Below are 19,215 nucleotides of genomic sequence, written 5' to 3'. Positions count from 1 at the left end.
TAGTTAAATTATGCATGCTCAAACATTCAAGATTACAAGGAGAGCATAAAGAAGCTTTGTGGGAGCTTAAAACAGCTAAACTGCATTAATTTCAATCTTTCTTCCAAACCAAACCAAACCTTTCACAGGGTGAACCAAAAGCCTAGGCAGCAATCATTCTTACTTTTTTACTGCAAAGAAAAAGAAGTAGCAGCTTCAACCGCTATAGGCAGGTGTCAACACCTTCCCCTGCACAGACTCAGCTGCAGTGCACTTATAGCCCTTTCTCAGCTTTCTTGCCAAGGAATCCCAATGCTGTTTAGTTTCACGCAGTAAGTTCTCAGGGTCTAAGACAGTCTCCCGTGACTGGTCAAGAGAGGCCACATGACCCGGGCAGCCAGTGAGATGGAAGAGCGAGTCCAGGAGCTCTAGGGAAACTTTCCAACTAAAAGAAAGAAAAGCAGGAAGACAGAAGTAGGTCTTCTGATGTGATGCTTGGAGCTGCTGCAGCCATCTTGAAACCATTAGGAGAAAAGAGCCTCAGAGAAGTCAGCTTTTGAAAAAGAGGAGCCATTTACTTTGGCCTTGACATCCCGCTGCTGTGCATGCACACTCTGTGTCAGAAAGGTTATGAAGATGCTGGCCGCTTTGGCTCCCTCCTCCTCATTCAGTGACCATGTGTGCTTATCAATGGGTGCCATGATCAGATAACGGTTGGGGAGATGCCTAATGCCGCTTTCATCAGGTTGTGCTGTAACTTGTAGCCAAAAGCATTTAAACTAATACACACAACCCCTGCCTCCTTCCCAGGCCAATTCCACTGCTCCAGGGCGGTGCTGGCGGGGATACTCCTCTCATCCCATCACGGTCATCACTTTCACCTCCAGCCACAAGTGGGCTGTTCTTGCCCTGATCCAGGCCCTGCTGTCCACGAGGCCCTGCTAGGCTGATGGCGCCACCCTTACTTGTCCCTGCTTCACTTGTCACATGAGACCCTTCTTTTTTTTTGCTAATATTTATTATTTTATTGATTTGGCTGTGCTGGGTCTTAGTTGCAGCATGCGGGATCTTCAGTTGTGGCATGCGAACTCTCAGTTGCAGCACGTGGGATCTAGCTCCCTGATCAGGGATGGAACTTGGGCCCCTGGCATTGGGAGCTCGGAGTCTTAGCCACTGGGCCACCAGGGAAGGCCCTGTCAGATGATAGTTTTGCACTTCTCTTTCTACCTCCTCCTCCACCTCCTCCTCCACTCAGAGTCTGTGGCTTTGCCCTGTACTTGAAAGGAGGACCTGCCTCTTGAGAAATCTGTATGTAGGTCAGGAAGCAATAGTTAGAACTGGACATGGAACAAGAGACTGGTTCCATATTGGGAAAGGAGTACATCAAGGCTGTACTTATTATCTCCTTGCTTATTTAACTTATATGCAGAGTACATCATGAGAATCGCTGGGCTGGAAGAAGCCCAAGCTGGAATCAAGATTGCCAGGAGAAATATCAAAAACCTCAGATATGCAGATGATACCACCCTTATGGCAGAAAGTGAAGAGGAACTAAAAAGCCTCTGGATGAAAGTAAAAGCGGAGAGTGAAAAAGTTGGCTTAAAGCTCAACATTCAGAAAACTAAGATCATGGCATCTGGTCCCATCACTTCATGGCAAATAGATGAGGAAACAGTGGCTGACTTCATTTTTTTGGGCTCCAAAATCACTGCAGATGGTGACTGCAGCCATGAAATTAAAAGACGCTTACTTCTTGGAAGGAAAGTTATGACCAACCTAGACAGCATATTCAAAAGCAGAGACGTTACTTTGCCAACAAAGGTCCGTCTAGTCAAGGCTATGGTTTTTCCAGTGGTCATGTATGGATGTGAGAGTTGGACTGTAAAGAAAGCTGAGCACTGATGAATTGATACTTTTGAACTGTGGTGTTGGAGAAAACTCTTGAGAGTCCCTTGGACTGCAAGGAGATCCAACCAGTCCATTCTAAAGTAGATCAGTCCTAGGTGTTCATTGGAAGGACTGATGTTGAAGCTGAAACTCCAATACTTTGGCCACCTGATGCGAAGAGCTGACTAATTTGAAAAGACCCCGATGCTGGGAAAGATTGAAGGCAGGAGAAGGGGATGACAGAGGATGAGATGGTTGGATGGCATTACCGACTCAATGGACATGAATTTGGGTAGACTCCGGGAGTTGGTGATGGACAGGTAGGCCTGGTGTGCTGCATGCTGTCCATGGGGTCGCAAAGAGTCGGACACGACTGAGCAACTGAACTGAACTGAACTGAACTGAAAGGAGGAAATAAAGGGAACCCGTGGGGACCTGTTTTTCCCACCACTGGACCTGCTGTCAGGATGGTTCTCCTCCAGCCCCTGCAGGCTTCTGCTCTGGACTCTCTCACTGGGTATCTCTGCATGGCTGACAGCTTCAGAAGATGAGAATACCACTCTCTTGGGGGCAAAGGGCAGATGTGCCTATAGCCCACTAGGAAAGATTCGGGTTCTGCCCATTTGGGGCAACTCAGCTGAGACTCCTGACCTGGCCCGTGGGACAGGGGTTGAGGAGACCCTTTGGCTGTCTGCTGTGCTGCAAGTGACGAGTCCTCCTTGCCTTCTGCAGGCGTCTGTGAAGCTGTGGAGACTTGCTTGTCAGGTGTGGTCAGTAAAGTTCCCAGTCTGGGTGTCCATCACCTTCCCGCCTCTGGCCTGTCCTATTAAATCCAAGCCCCTCAGCACACCTCGCTTCTCTCCTGAGTTCGTCCTCCTCCCCAGCCACAAGCATCGGTGTATCTCTCCCATCTTCCCCACCTGCATATAGGCAGGCTGCGTCTTCACAGTTTCCTCCAATGTTGCTTTTTAAAAACTATATTTGTTCATTTACTTTTAGCTGAGCTGGGTTTTCATTGCTGCGGGGGCTTTTCTCCAGTTGCAGCGCGTGGGGGCTACTCTTCGCTGTAGCGTGGAGGCGGGGCTCTAGGCTGAGAGGCCTTCAGCAGTTGCGGCACGTGGGCTCAGCAGTCGCAGCTCCTGGCTGCACAGGCTTGATAGTGGTGGCGCACGGGCTTAGTTGCTTTGTGGCATGTGGGATCTTCCCAGATCAGGGATTGAACCCTTGTCTGCTGCATTGGCAGGAGGATTCTTTACCACTGAGCCACCAGGGAAGCCCCAATGTTGCTTTTTAAATGCTGCTTTTCAGAGCAAGACCTCTTCAGTAAGCACTCCACCTGTTCTTCCCCAGCCTGTTCAGCCGGGAAGAGGATGGATGACCATTCCACTACTCCACTAAGACCGCCACAGTGACATGGAACACTTTTCTGCCCTGACCTTCCCTGACCTCTCTGCCCAGTTGACCACCCCCTCCCTCTTAAAACTTTTCTTTATAAAAGATATCCAAACTATATCAAGCACATATAATATACATGTATTGTTTAAAGAATTTTTTTAAAATAAAGAACTAAACAAAAACCTGTGTACTCAGCTTGAGAAACAGCATTCCTATCACTTGTGTTTGTCAATGAAGTTTTATTGGTACACAGCCATGCCCATCCCGTACATATTGTCTGCAACTGCTTTTGAGCTGCAGGTGGAGACTGCAAGAGAGATCACTGGGTCACAAAGCCAAAAATATTCACCATTCGGCCCTCCTTCACAAAAAAGTTTCCTGATGTCTACTCTGGAATTTTTTTTTTAGTGAGGGATGTGTGGGCAAAGTTGCTCAGTTTTTACTGCCTGAAAAGTCTTTGTTTTGCCCTCCTTAGTGGGATTCTAGGGTGACAGCTGTCTTCCCTCAGCTCAGACAGATACTGTCTCCCTGTTTCAGGCTCCCCACTGTGGCTGGTGAGAAGTCCAGTATTCCCCAGGCACGTCTCTTTGAGGGTAACTTGTCTACTCCCTCTGCCGGTTTTCAAAACAATCTCATCACCTCTGGTGCTTTGTTAGGACCGATCCAGGTGTGGATTTCCTTTAATTATTTGGATTAGGATTTGATAGACTTCCTAGGGTTGAAATTAGGATCTTGCCATACTGCTTCAGCCCCCTCCCTTCAAATGTGGCCCCTGCCCATCTTCTCTCTCTCGCTAAAGCTCTGACCAACATGGGTCAGACCTTCTTACTCTAGTCTCCAGGCTCCTGATCTGTTTTTCTTTTTTTTCTATTTCTTTCTTTTTTTTTTTAATCTGTGTGTCTCTGGGTAATTTATTCATATATAACATCATTTCATGAATTCTGTAGTATATCAGTTCAGTTCAGTCGCTCAGTCGTGTCCCACTCTTTGTGACCCCATGAATCGCAGCACGCCAGGCCTCCCTGTCCATCACCAACTCCTGAGGTTCACTCAGACTCACGTCCAACGAGTCAGTGATGCCATCCAGCCATCTCATCCTCTGTCATCCCCTTCTCCTCCTGCCCCCAATCCCTCCCAGCATCAGAGTCTTTTCCAACGAGTCAACTCTTCGCATGAGGTGGCCAAAGTACTGGAGTTTCAGCTTTAGCATCATTCTTTCCAAAGAACACCCAGGACTGATCTCCTTTAGAATGGACTGGTTGGATCTCCTTACACTCCAAGGGACTCTCAAGAGTCTTCTCCAACACCACAGTTCAGAAGCATCAATTCTTCGGTGTTCAGCTTTCTTCACAGTCCAACTCTCACATCCATACATGACCACTGGAAAAACCATAGCCTTGACTAGACGGACCTTTGTTGGCAAAGTAATGTACCCTGCTGTTAAGCTCATCCACTGAGTTTTTAATTTCAGTAATTACAATTTTTCATTTATTAGACCTCTATTTGGTTCTTTTTTTAAGTCTGCTTGGTCTTTCTTTATATTTCCTTGCTTCTTGAATGTATTTTCTTGCTGGTATCTTACTTCATTATGAAACACAGTTACTTATACCCTGATATCCCAGGTCTGCTTCTGCTGGCCTCATTTCCCGTGCCTTGCACCTTGTGTTTGGGATCTTTTTTTTCACAGGAGTCTGATCTGAGCAAATTTTCTACAGCCTGGGATAAAGGTGATTCCCCCTGAAGTGAGCCGCCACTTGCTGTTGCTAGTTCTTGGGGATGCCACCAGCTCACAATCACTTGAAATGAAGGTTCTAGGCACCCAAGGGTTAAGTGGGACAAAACCATGAGGACTGACTCTTGGTGGCAAATTATTAACATATGTAACAATCTTCCCTTTGTCACTCAGTGCCAGATCACGTCCTCAGTCCTCACGTCCCTGGCCCCTGATGGCGGTGGGGGTCTACCTGTCCACCTGCACACGGAGACTATGGTCCTTGGAGTTTCAGCTTTGGGAGGTGGGGGGGATTGTGCCATCACATTCCTGCCCTGGGTGGGCCTGGCTTTCATCACCATCACCTGTTTTCTGAAGCCAGAGAGGTGACAACACCAGATTTCAAGCCCACCCAGGCTGGCGAAGTCCCTGGTCAAAGGCAGTCTCAGGTTGCTCCTGTTAGCCTTTGCTTGAGGCTTCTTTACCTTCTTGCTATTTACCGATGCCTCATAAGCGTGTCTTTACTTTTTATTCAGCAGTTTTAGCTGCTCTCAGTGACAGTGTTAATCCAGCTACCCAGCCTGCTACATTATGAGAAATGGAAGTCTGGGGTTTTATACTCAACTAAAATATGTAAATATGAGACAAATAAAAATACTCTGTCATACAGAGGCCTCAAAGTTTCCTATATAAAAATTCTCTTTTATAATTACCTTGGAAGAAGAAAATACATCTAAGAGGATACTATGAGAGAGCTGAAAAGCAAATATGGATAAATTATAAAGGACTTAGTCAAATTCACTTTTGTTTAAAAGACAATCACCTCCTGCCCAACAGCTAATGCTTTCATTGATATCAGTAGAAAATTAGAAAAATACAGAGGTTGATAAATTTAAGAAATGGACGGGTAAAATGAAAATAAGTGGAATCTTAGTCACTGAGGAAGAATAAGCATAGAGAATGTAACTTAAAAACAGGCAGAATGCAATGGAAATGTGATCTCCCTGATGAGACTGGAGGAAATAAAAACTTTTAAAAGCACGCTAAAGACAAAACACAAACTAAGCTGCTGGAGGACAGCGCTGATACAGGAGCATGGTAAGGGAAGGGTAGGAGACACTGAACAGAAACAGGCTTTCAGACCCGGGGAAAGGAATACCAAAAGGGCACCGCGCTTTCTGCAAGCGGGTGCCACTGGCAGAAGCAGGCACGTCAGTTACTGTAGCTAGAGCAAAACTATACTCTCAGAAGAGCTGACACCATGGTGACCTTATTCCCTAACCAAAATGTAAGTATGTTAGGAATCACTAACTAGGACTTCCCTGTTGGTCCAGTGGTTAGAATCCGCCTGCAATGCAGGGGACACTGGTTCAATACCTGGTCTGGGAAGATTTCACATGCCTCAGGGCAACTAAGCCTGTGTGCCACCGCTACTGAGCCTGTGTGACTACTGGAGTCAGCATGTCCAGGGCGGAGGGGAAAGGAGCTGAGCTTCATGAAAATGGGCAAAGATAAGTCAAGGCTAAACTTACTTAAAAACCACCAACAAGAAAACTGCTAGACAGGACAATGTTCCTGGTCTCTTTTCCTGCACACATTTCCTACAAATACTTGGTAGAGGAAAAATTACCTCTTTTAAAGATGAGGGGGAATAAGGTACAAAAGTGCTATGAGAAAAAAGGAGGAAGGAAACCAGCAAAATGGCAATGAACATTTACCAAAAACTTCCAACAGAGTCGATGAAAAGTACAGCAAAAAGTTTCCTGAATTTAAAATGTACTGAATGGCTTCCCTGATAGCTCAGTGGTAAAGAATCTGCCTGCCAATGCAGGAGACACAGGTTCCAACCTTGATCCAGGAAGATCTCACATGCCTTGGAGCAACAAAGCCCATGTGCCACTTCTATCAAGCCTGTGCTCTAGAACCCAGGAGCTCAACTACTGAAGCCTGTGAGCCCTGGAGCCTGTGCTCTGCAATAAGAGTGTGTGTGCAATGAGGAGCAACCCTAAAAAGAAGTCCAGGCTCCTCAACTAGAGAACAGTCCTGGCTTGCTGCAACTAAGAGAAAAGCCCATGCAGCAACGAAGACCCAGCATGGCCAAAATAAATAAATAAAAAAAAAAAATATATATATATATATATATAATATATACATACACATGTATATATATATTTATATATATTATTTATATATATATAATATAGATACATACATATGTATATATTATATATAGACATACATATATGTATGTGTATATATAATATATACATACATACATACATATATATATATATATGTATGTATGTATAAAAGACAGTATGGCTTTAAAAATATATATACTGAAGCAGCAGCTTCTCAGATACACGAGCTTGGGCAGAAGATGTGAGGAGAACAGACCAGTCTGCATCAGAGGAGACTACTTGAAGGCATCACAGGGGTGACTGCTGCCCCAGGGAGCAGAACTCAGACTAATAGGAGGACTTGGCTTCTTCCGGACGCAGGACCCAAGGTTAACAAATCCTGAGAAGAATCACAACAGAGTTTTGGGGCTGGGACTAAGGTCTGTACAGGAAAAGTAAAAAATAAATAAGTGAGAATTACCAGGAAAACTCTAAGAAGCATAATTGGAGAGTCAAAGTCAGCAGACATTATGAGGGACCAGGAAGTGGTAACAATTCAAACAGCACTGCATGTGCATGGACTGAGACCAATGAACCACAGGACAGAACAAGAGCCCAGTGACTCAAGTACACACAAAACATTTAATATTATAGTGAAAGTAGGATTTCCAACAAGTGGGGAAATGTGAGTTACTCAGTAACTGGTGGGGGTGGGAGGATATCTGAATTGCCACCTGGGGTTAAAAAATAAAGTTTGGTTCCTATTTCATAACCTACAAGTGTGATAAAACTCCAAATGGATCATGGATTTAGATATGAAAAAAGGAAACCATAACTGTGTTAGAAGAAATCATGGCAGAATAATCTTTCATCTTGGAGTGGAAAAGACCTAGGTATAGCAAAAATCCGAGAAAGGATTAAAAACAAGAACATAAGTTAGACTACATTTTTAAAAATGTGCATGACAAAAAGCCACCATAGGCAAAATAAAAGAACAAATGAAAAACTGTAGGAAAATATTTGCAATTTATGTCTCAGAAAAGGTCTAACTTCCATTATATATAATGAGCTCATACAAATCAATAAGAAAAAGATTATAAACCCAATAGACCAATGAGCAGAGAGCTGAAGAAAAGGAAAAGACATAATTCAAACATGTGAAAAGATGCACAACCTCCTAACAGGTAAAATGCGAAATAAAACGACACCTATCAGACTGGCGAAGACGACAGCTCGACGGCACTGCTGGACAGGAGTCTCAGCCTCTGCTGGGTGGCTGGGAGCTGCTGCTGTCTGATGGAGCCCAACTAACGATATCTTCCCGAACTAGACAGGCACATGTGGTGGTGGTGGTTTAGTTGCTAAGTTGTGTCTGACTCTTGTGACCCCATGGGCTGCAGCCTGCCAGGCTCCTCTGTCCATGGGATTTCCCAGGCAAGAATATTGGAGCGGGTAGTCATTCCCTTCTCCAGGGGATCTTCCCAACCCAGGGATCGAACCTGTGTCTCCCGCATTGGCAGGCGGATTCTTTACTGCTGAGCCACCAGGGAAGCCAGAAATGCACATACCTTTGGACAGAACAATCCCCTCTCTGCTGCTGCTAAGTCACTTCAGTCGTGTCCGACTCTGTGTGACCCCATAGACGGCAGCTAACCCTAACCCTAACCCTCTCTGGGAATTTACATTTATACTTTAATTCATGCACTATAGCATGTACAAGCTAATTCACTGTAACATTATTTGTAGTGGCAAAAGATCGGGAATAACCTAAAATGCCCATTGGCACACTGGGCACAGTGGGAGGCAGTCAGGCATTAAGGCTGAGAATGAGGATGCTAGCTGCATACTGATCTGCAAGGGGCTCCAAGCTCACTCCCCCCACCCTGGTCTTCACACAGCCTCCCTTTCACCCACCATGCTTGCTACACCTCGGTCTCATGCAGTTCCCCCAAAGGTTGTGGCCCCTCAAATGAATTTTCCTGATTACCTCACAGTGACATTATCGGGAGCAAGTTTTCCAGGGGGCTGAAGACACACTCTTCATGGGCTGTCCTGGCCTCCTGTGGCTGAGCAGAACACAGAATGCTTGCCACCCCTAGAGTTACAGACTGACCACGCTGCATTCACCCCTTGTGGGCTGAGGGTCCTTGTGACCTGTGGTCTCCACTCTCAGTAAATGTGGTAATGTGGTCAGCTGGACGTGGGCCTGGGAGACACACTCCTTCCCTGGGGGACGCTCAGGCACCAGGTAAAAGAGGACAGGACTGCTGTTCTCATGGCCAGTATCCTGACTGACAGAGTAGCGGCCTACCTGGAGGTGAGTCATCCTGGGAAGTGAGGCCAGAAGGGCTGGATCCCAGGTCCAACAACTTCCACGTGTCCTGGAGGGAACTGCTGGCAAGTGACGAGGACCTTCGGGTGTGGTGGCCAGTTTCCTCCTGGAATTCTTGAGCCAGGCGTGGCTTTGGGGACCGATTTTCTTTCTGAGGAGCTGATCTGCAAGTCACTGTGGAGCTCCTGTGCTGTCTCTGTGAAAGAGAGTAAAGAGAATTATCCTTGAAAGCCACCCTCTCTCCCTGCCCTCCCGGGGTGATAAGACAGTCAACCTGGCCTGAGGAGCTCTGGACATTCAAACATGGAACATGGGGAATTCCCTAGTGGTCCAGTGGTTAGGATTCCTTACGTTCACTGCCAAGAGCCTGGGTTCAATCTCTGGTCAGGGAACTAAGACCCCACGAGCCATGTAGTGCGGCCAACCTCCCCGCCAAAGAAACAGGATTGTGAGGGAGGTGAGCCTGGAAATCAGGGCCAAGGCCCTGAGGGGAAGACACTCAGGCAGTGGTCACTCTCCGCGACACTAAGTGCTCCAGTACTGGGTGCTTCCCAAGCGAGGATGTGGGCCGCATGAAGAGCTGGCCCTGGTGGGTCCTGTGTACCAGTCCTGGTCCCGCTGTGCAGCCTGGCCGAGCATCCTTTCTGCAGACTGTCTGTGCCAGACGGGCTTGGCTCTTTCCTGAGCATTCGGAGAAACATTCTTTCTTGGCTTTCCTAGGGTCCTGTTGTGGAGATTTTAGTACAAGAAACTCAGTGTTTGTGGGTCTTTGATGGGCTGTGTTACTGAGTTTTCAGTGTTTGTGTGGCTTTGATGGGGCATGTTCTCAGTGTTTGTAGGGCTTTGACAGGGTGTGTTACTGGGTTCTCAGTGTTTGTGGGGCTTTGATGGGGTGTGTTACTGGGTTTTCCCTCAGGATTAGGAAGAAACACCTTCCCCACATTTCTGATATTAGGGAGTCAGCTCTGTGATGAGCCAAAAGTGGAGAACGTGTTTGTGCTTCCACCAGCCAGTACAAATTTAACAGGCCTCGAGACAGTGATCCAAGTACCTTTCCAAGTACCTGACAGTCACATAACCTTCCTGCGGTGCCCAACAAGGGCACCCTGCACCTCGCCAGGCACAGGGTGAGGGGCCTGCAGCTCTCCTTTGTGGCACATCTTCAATGCACAGCTGAGGCCACTCTGGCCCCCTGCGGCCTGAACACTCACATCTGCCCTCTGAGGGGAGGCCTGTGGAAAAGCACTTGGGAGGGGGAGCCGAGGAGAACCGAAGCCCCGGACTATGCAGAGGGCCCGGTGCAGAGGGCCACCTACGGCTGCTGCTTCTCCTGCTCAAGCTTACGTTTGGATTGTGAGCAGAGTAATGCACGCGTATCTTTCGATTTTAACTTTCAGTGTCCAGGTGGCAGTGATAATGAGCAACTTCTCATGTTTGTTGACTGACGCAATGAGTTTCTTCTTCAATGGCTTCTGAATGTTGCATGTGTGCGTGCTCAGTTGCTTAGTCATGTCCGACTCTTTGTGACCTGACCCTATGGACTGCAGCCCGCCAGGCTCCTCTGTCCATGGGATTCTCCAGGCAAGAATACTGGAGTGGGTTGCCATTTCCTCCTTCAGGGGATCTTCCCGACCCAGGGATCGAACCAGCGTCTCCTGTGTCTCCTGCATTTGCAGGTGGATTCTTTACCACTGAGCTGCCTGGGAAGCCCCTTCTGATTGTTATCCTTTGCTTATTTTTCTACTGGTTATCTGTCTTTTTCTTCTTGAACTATAGGCATTCTTTTCTGTATGTTCTTCTTGTTTCTTCCTCCACAGCACCATTTACTAGTGGAAGTAAAGAGGAACCAAAAAAAGAGGACCTCAAAGAGTCTTCCTTTCTCGAATTTTAAGATGAGTTATTTCATTGGATGTAATGGATAGCTTTGTAGTTTGAGAGAGATTGATAAAGTTTAATAAACTACTTAATTTACTAGAAAGAAATGGAGGTCTAGATAAGAGTATATGTGTTTCACCACAGAAGTTAGCAGGCACATTTATTTGATGATCTGGGAGAGATTTTTTCTAATAACACACATTTAGAGACTTAAATGATTAATGCAGATGACTTGAAAGGTACAAGCAGCTCAGACAGGCAGCCACTTCGATGCTTTAATACCACTTTCCACGAATGGCGAAGAGGGAAGGACTCTGAGTGTCTGTGTGCACACGCACACACATGAGAGGAGTCTGGAACAAAGCCTATCGGGTTCCAGCAGACCCGCCCAGGTGAGGCCCAGCCCAGGGTGCCTAGGCCTCAGTGATCCTGCATTTCTTCTTTCTATGCTCTTTCCTTCTTCCCAAATACATCCTCCACAGGCTTTTTGTCAGTGGAAGAGTCTGTTGTGGAAAACACTGTGCCTCCTGGGCCCCTCTCAGAGCCAGCCTTTCTGTTTCTCAGGCCAGTGTCTCCTGGTCTGGCACACTGCCTCCCTAGGCTTCTCTGTCCCCCTGACCCATTCCTGGCTGACCTTGTGCTGGTGACTCAGAACCCCTGCACTTTGCTGAAGACTTCCCTTTGCTGAAGACTTCTTCCTCAAACTCCACATCTAGATGTGCAAGCTCAGACTGAATGTAGGTGTGGGAATGGTAAAGGATCATCTCGGATCTAAGCCCATCCATCAAATCTCCACCCCCAGCTGCTCCCCAGGCCTCAAACTCTTTAGAGAATCCTGACTCACACTGCGCCCTCCCAACTCCCACCCATTATGATCCAGCCACCATCCCAGCCCTACTCCTCCTTACCAGCCCCTCCTCCCACCCTCACCCACCTGCGCCTCTTACCCAGGATGGAGCTTGTCACTAAGAGCCACATGTCATCTCATGGTGTAACAGGCCAGCTATCTGTTACTTGACTTGCTATTTATTTTAAATAAACTGAAAAGACAAACTACACAGTGTACAAGTCATCCAACAGATAAGGATTAGTATATATAAAGAAAAGTACAAACACTCAAGTAGAAAATCAGCATAAAACATGCATAAATAACCCACAAAAGAAGAAATACATATGGCTGATGAACAGATTTAAAATTTGAACACTCTCAGGATATAAGAAATGTTTGGAAGATGCATTTTAAACCTGTTATATTGGTAAAGATTTAGAAAACAATACCTAGGTAGGTAAAGCTATATAATAAAATACATATACGATATAGTTTATAACTTTGAAAAACTAAGATCATGGCATCTGGTCCCATCACTTCATGGCAAATAGATGGGGAAACAGTGGAAACAGTGACAGACTTCATTTTGGGGGGCTCCAAATCACTGCAGATGGTGACTGCAGCCATGAAATTAAAAGATGTTTGCTCCTTGGAAGAAAAGTTATGAACAACCTAGACAGCATATTAAAAAGCAGAGACATTACTTTGCCAACAAAGGTCTAGTCAAAGCTAGGGCTTTTCCTAGGTCATGTATGGATGTGAGAACTGGACTATAAAGAAAGCTGAGAGCCAAAGAATGGATGCTTTTGAACTGTGGTGTTGGAGAAGACTCTTGAGAGTCCCTTGGACGGCAAGGAGATCCAATCAGTCCATCCTAAAGGAAATCAGCCCTGAATATTCATTGGAAGGACTGATGCTGAAGCTGAAACTCCAATACTTTGGCCACCTGATGCGAAGAACTGACTCATTTGATAAGACCCTGATGCTGGGAAAGACTGAAGGCGGGAGGAGAAGGGGACAGAGGATAAGATGGTTGGATGGCACCACCAACTTGATGGACATGAGTTTGAGTAAACTCTGGGAGTTGGTGATGGACAGGGAGGCCTGGCATGTTACAGTCCATGGGGTCGCAAAGAGTGGACACGACTGAGTGACTGAACTGAACTGAACTGAATACACTGATAAGTTACTGCTAACTATGCTGAAGTGCTGAAAACTGGAAGCTTTTAAAATTGTGTTCACCGTATTCTAAAGTTTCTGTTATGAAAATGCAGTATTTGAGCAATCAGTAAAAAGTTTATTAAAAAAAAGTTTCTTAGATAAAGGACTGTTACCTGAGTTGTGAGGCAGGGTTGCCACTGTCCCAAGCATACGTTAGGAGCCTCACCTGAGCCCTGCGCCTCAGGGGTGTGGAAGGGGTGATGAGGCGGCTTCCCTGTAAACGAAATGAGGGAAAGGGAGTTTATTCCTTGTGTGCATATCACTTGGGTTCCTCCCATGCTGAAAACAAATACTCAAGAAGAACCGCATGTGCATCTTTAAAACCAAAGTCACTTCTCTTTTAAGAGAATTTGGGTGGGGGTGGTGCATGGACACGTGTGAACTGTGCAACACACGCCAGCATTTCAGCAGACTTCAGAACACACAGAAACATTCCACAAAGTCACATACCCTTGACACAGCTTCTCAGAGTGGCAGACATGAGCACATCCATTAACAGACCCAAAGACATACCCTCTCTGCAGCATAGAAAAATAAGAAGCAAAAGTTTACGTATGTATGCTTGAGGATTATTCTTGTAATCAATGCTTCAGCAGTCTGCCTTAATCAGGTATGATCTAGGCATCAAATGAACATTCATTTGTTAACTCAGTTTGGGTTATGTTACCTGAAAACCTTAGAAATTTACCTTTAAGCTGACATACTACAAGAGAGAAATTACCATTGAGGTAAGTTTTTCAGAATAACAAATTAATTTGGTTAAATACAAGGTTATTGAGGACCCCGAGTTGTTGTTGTTGTTGTTTTTTTTCGGTGTGTGTGTGTGTGTGATTTATGTGAAAATTAATCATGGGATCCTCACTAAAATGGAGTTGGGAGGCCAGAAGGGGAGCTCTCACAGAAGAGACCACCTTGCATCTCTGGAAGGAAGTAACACTATTGGCAGCTGGAGAAGGATTTTATCTCTGCCTGGCAATGGCCCAGCCAATAAAAGCCACTGTGCTTTGAAGTTCCAATTTGTTCCAATGGACTCTGTTTTTAACAGCTCCTCCCAACTTCCCCTTCTCTATAAAAGAGGTTCCCCTCCTTTGCCTCAACATACTTGCATGTGGTTCATTGTAGTCGCAGGTCCCAAACTGCAATTCTTTGCTGCTCCTGAATAAATTCATTTGGCGGGTAAAATTACTGGTTGTTTTACTGTTTTTGGTTAATAACTATTGCTATTTACAATGTTGGAAACTGAAGCAGATAAATTTTTCAAAAGCTTATTTCTCCATTCATTTAAAAATAATGATGATGGACATGTTGCGTGTTATTAACATCTGAGTAGTTATGACAGTAGTTTTGCCACCATGGTCCTTCTGAGATGAGGCCTAAAGTAATGTATGTTTTTTCCAGGTGATAAAAAGACGTATGAAGAACAATATTTGGAAATGAATATACTTTCCTTAGTTTATAATACCTTAAAGTTTAAAGGCTATCAATTCTGAAGTTACAGAAATGGGTAACAAGCCAATGAAAAGATGCTCAACATCATTAGTCATTAGGACATGCAAAATCAAAATCACAATGAGATACTACTTTGCACTTACTAGGATGGCTAAAATAAAAAAGACAGAGGACCTTCTCTGGTGGTCCAGTGGTTAAGAATCTGGGCTTCCACTGTAGAGGGCATGGGATCAATCCCTGGTCAGGGAAGTTCCATATGCTACAGGTACAGCCAAAAAACCCACAAAAACAAAAAGATAGGAAGTAAGTGTTGTTGAGGATGTGGAAAATCAGAACCTCAGAGATTACTGGTGGGAAAGCAAAATGCAGCTATAGTCAAAAACAGTTTGGTGGCTTCTCAATGAGTTAAACATTGAATTACCATGTCACTGCAGCAATTCCATTTCTGGGTATATATCTAAAGAACTGAGAACAAGTTTAAACAAAAACTTGTACAAGAATTTTCATAGCAGTATTATTCACAATAACCAAAAGACAGAAAAAAAAAAAACACCCCAAATGTCTATTACTAATGAGTGGATAAACAGTGTAGCCTGTCTACACAAGGGAATATTATTCAGCCATAAAAAGGAATGAAGCACCAACACACACTACAATGTAATCAAACCTCAAAAACATTATGTTTGGTGAAAAAAGCCAGACACAAAAGGCCACAGGATGCATGCTTCCATTTACATAAAATGTCCAGACGACCAGAACAGTTTTCTTTGCTTTATGTTGACTTTATTACGCTTCATGATTAAAAACAAATAAACAAAGCTACTTCCCTATGGGAGAGCTAACGTTCTTTACAATGACGTTGACTTCTGTGTTTATTTTTAAATGTTTATTGTCACTTTCACCTGAGGAGACAAATACTGTTGTTTCCTGGGCGTCCATGATCCTATTTTAGTGTTCAAATCTCCTGACAGCCTTTGGTAATTTTCCTTTTCAAACTGAATCCTAGGGGTAAAAAGGAGGTAAAACTTCCAGGGTACTCTTTTCACCTAAAATTATCTTTGTGCCTTGGGAAAATCACAGATTTGTTCTTATAACAGAAGTGTTAGAAATAATTAGGTTTGTTTGAGGTATTATTATCCATGAGTTTCATGAGAAGAGTTGCTGAGTCCGAAGAAATGTTCAGCCAATCCCATTTTATATATTTGTTGGTAAAATATTGTTCATATCATGTGTTTGAGGAACTTTCTAGAGATCTGTTAGGGTCCTGGGTGCCTGTCAGGTTTTTCTTCATCAGAGTCCTAAAGTGTCTGCCCAGTGCCATGAGGGAACAGGGGTATAGAGCTTAAAAGTTGGTGGACTCAGTCACTGTTTTAAATATTTACTTGGTCACAACCTTACTTCTTTAACTTGAATCCAGCGTTTGGGAGGCCAGGAGTTTGCAGCTGTGCCTTCACATCTCATAGTTAACATGCAGATGGTCAGGACCTGCCCCACAACTCCTGACTCTCTGCTTGATATTCTTGGTATATTCATGGTACATTATGTTTCAGGATTATTTTGTGTTATATCGCAGGAATTTTCCCTCTATAAAAATTATGTTCACTGATTTTTAGAAATCAGATACAGTGTTCACAGTCTTCTTTAAAAACAGGCATAACTTCTTAGACTAACTTTATCTAAAACTTTTCCAGGGAGCAGCTTTTTTGCTCTGCACGGCACAGAAACAACCAAATATAACTTCTCAGCGGCACTTTTATTGTTATGCACTCCCTTCAGATCTTTCACTTTTGAAAATTATTAGTATAAGTTAACCATGGCCATATTACATCTTCATCATCCATGTGGACAAAAAAAAATGTGGTCTACCATTTCAATAAACAGATAATATTGCCTGCCACCAAGCAATCAGCCGCTGCAGCTGTCCCAACTGTGCACCCTAATGGGATTCAGAATGGACAAAAACAGGATATTGGCCCTAGATAGTTCAGATGCATATCAGAAGAACGGTTTCAACAGGCCCAGACTCTTGCATCTTCCCATATATAAAAAGGCACTAAAATCCTAGAGATGTCTGTTTTTTTGGTGATTAATAGTAATCTTTTGATGTTTGGCTACATATATATTGTTTTAACAAAAACTCCTTCATATCCTGTTCTCTTTGACCTCTCTGGAACAGTCTCTCAGAGCCGTCAGATAGGCTGCCTTCCTGGACTGTTGTTGTGGTTCAGCTGCCAAGTCGTGTCCGACTCTTTGCAATCCAATGGACTGTAGCACATCAGGCTTCCCTATCCCTCACCATCTCCTGGAGTTTGCTCAAGTTCATGTCCATTGCATCAGTGATGCTGTTCAACCATCTTATCCTCTGTCATCCTTCTCTCTTCCTGCTTTCAATCTTTCCCAGCATCAGGGTCTTTTCCAATGAGCTGGCTGTTTGCATCAGGTGCCCAAAGTACTGAGGCTTCAGCTTCAGCAACAGTGGACTGTAGTCCTCAGGAATATTCTCGAATAAAACCGAATTCTCTACTTTTAGATTGTGCATTTTCTCTTCAGTGAACAGCTACAAAGAGTTTGTTTTACTTTAGTGAAAAGAAAAAAAAGAAGAAAAAAAAGAGTCAGGCCAGCACAGTGGGAAAACACTGTGTCATGGGCATTGCTTAGACCACCGTGAGGCCATCCAGTGGCCTGACTCAGGATGTCCAGAACACTAGTAAAGAAGCAGATGGATTGTTGAGATTTCAGAACCAAGATGGAGTGGAATAAGGATTAATCACCTAGGACTGAAGGGACCCACGAGGGACAATGCAGCTGCTGCTGGGAATACTGTACATGTGACTTTAATGCTCCTTCTAGATACACAAGGAACCCTTTCTCTTTCCCCTTAAGCTGTCTGTGGTGGTGGTTTTAGTCGCTAAGTCGTGTCTGACTCTTTGTAACCCCATGGACTGCAGCCCGCCAGGCTCCTCTGTCCACGGAATTTCCCAGGCAAGAATACTGGAGTGGGTTGCCATTTCCCTTTCCAGGGGATCTTCCTGACCCAGGGATTGAACTCACGTATCCTGTATCTCCTGAACTGGCAGGTGGATTCTTTACCACTGAGCCACCTGGGAAACCCTTAAGCAGTCTGTAGTCCATACAAATTTAGTGGCCTCTGGTTTTGTAAACTGAAATGAAACATTTCTAAGTGGTATCTTGGTCTCTTAAGTCTGAGTCCTCCAGAACTTGTTAACTCTTGTTGAGTATTCTTCCTTTCCTGGCAATATAATAATTTGCGTAGGTTCAAAGGGTGTCTTCTTGTTTCTACTTAGATTTGACTGGCAACATGGATTGCGCAGCCAAGGCCTTGCCTGGGTGGCCACAGGGGAGAATGATACTCAATCACCAGGACCCAGCATGTGTAAGGATCTGCAGTTCAGGGATCAAGGCTCATAAGGCCCTCCCAGGAAAACTGCCAGGTGCCAGCCTCATGAGGGGATAAGAAAGTTCATCTCCTGGCAGGTCCAGGAGCCTCAGGATATTCTGGAAACCTCAAGAAAAAAGGAATTTGCTTGAAATAATCCATCAGGTGAAACATGGTGGGTTCTCGGCTTCCTGGACTCAGGACAACAAATAAGACGCTTTCAAAAGTCCAACCTGAAATCCTGACGGGAACTTCCAGCAAAGCAAACTCAAAAGGGCCAACATGATGGATTAACACTCTGACTGCACATACGGAAACAATCAGGCCAAATGGGACCAGCCTTGTTTCATGATCAAGAATAATCTTTCACATGAATTGTATCAAAAGCTGAGAAACTAAAGGGAAAAAAAAAAACAGCTATGGAAACTGCATTGCCTACCGCACATCCTGAGGAGCTGTCAGGGTACCGCCTCTCACAGTGCCTGAGTTACAACTCTGGAAGCTGCTGGACATGCAGACTATGCCTTGTCCCTTGGCTTTTTCATGGGCTCCCGCTCCTCCCTTTAGAGAAACTGGTTCTGCCTCTATTTGCAATTCAATTCCTTTACTCCATATACATTTGCTCTTTTGATTTTTCCTTGAATTGGTTATAACATTTGACTGGTTTCCTCACTGTTCAATGAACAGGGGAAAATTCTAAACATGTGCTGGCTTTCATATCTGTTTGAGAATCATATCTTCTCCCTGAAAATTATCTTTTAACACTTATTAAAGAAATATTATTAAAATGTTATCAGATATCAGAAAGGACACTGAATAATATGAACCTTGATGAGCTATAACTGGCATGAGCACTTCTGCTCTAAGTAACATGGCATGAAAACTGACACAACACAGTGGTAAGGAACAGAAGGAGAAATGGACAGAAATAAAAGAACAGTGCAAGATTGTAATGCAAAAATCATAGTTCTTGGCATTTCAAGTTGACGAGTATACAGAAGTTTAGAAAGAGTGTTAATC

The 19,215-nt window shown here is 44.6% G+C and overlaps 1 protein-coding gene across 11 annotated transcripts in view; it reads right to left on the bottom strand.

Annotated features, from left to right (window-relative positions):
- Window positions 1-19,215, bottom strand: part of CCDC57 (coiled-coil domain containing 57) — a 110,515-nt gene that overhangs the window by 20,313 nt on the left and 70,987 nt on the right. For 4 of the 11 annotated variants that reach the window (XM_005221096.5, XM_024980973.2, XM_010816488.4 and 1 more), the window contains 3 exons: window positions 13,463-13,563; window positions 10,029-10,148; window positions 9,404-9,620 (listed from right to left, as the gene is read on the bottom strand). In XM_005221096.5, the coding sequence (XP_005221153.2) occupies window positions 9,404-9,620; window positions 10,029-10,148; window positions 13,463-13,563 (438 nt within the window). Of the gene's footprint in view, window positions 1-7,295; window positions 9,159-9,403; window positions 9,621-10,028; window positions 10,149-13,462; window positions 13,564-19,215 lie in introns of those variants that run through there. The other 7 variants (XM_024980976.2, XM_024980977.2, XM_010816489.4 and 4 more) reach the window with 6 other exon arrangements.

This window comes from Bos taurus, chromosome 19 (assembly GCF_002263795.3).
Source record: "Bos taurus isolate L1 Dominette 01449 registration number 42190680 breed Hereford chromosome 19, ARS-UCD2.0, whole genome shotgun sequence".
NCBI lineage: Eukaryota > Metazoa > Chordata > Mammalia > Artiodactyla > Bovidae > Bos > Bos taurus.
The sequence above is the reverse complement of the archived record's forward strand: the minus strand, read 5'-3'. Positions and strand labels throughout refer to the sequence as shown.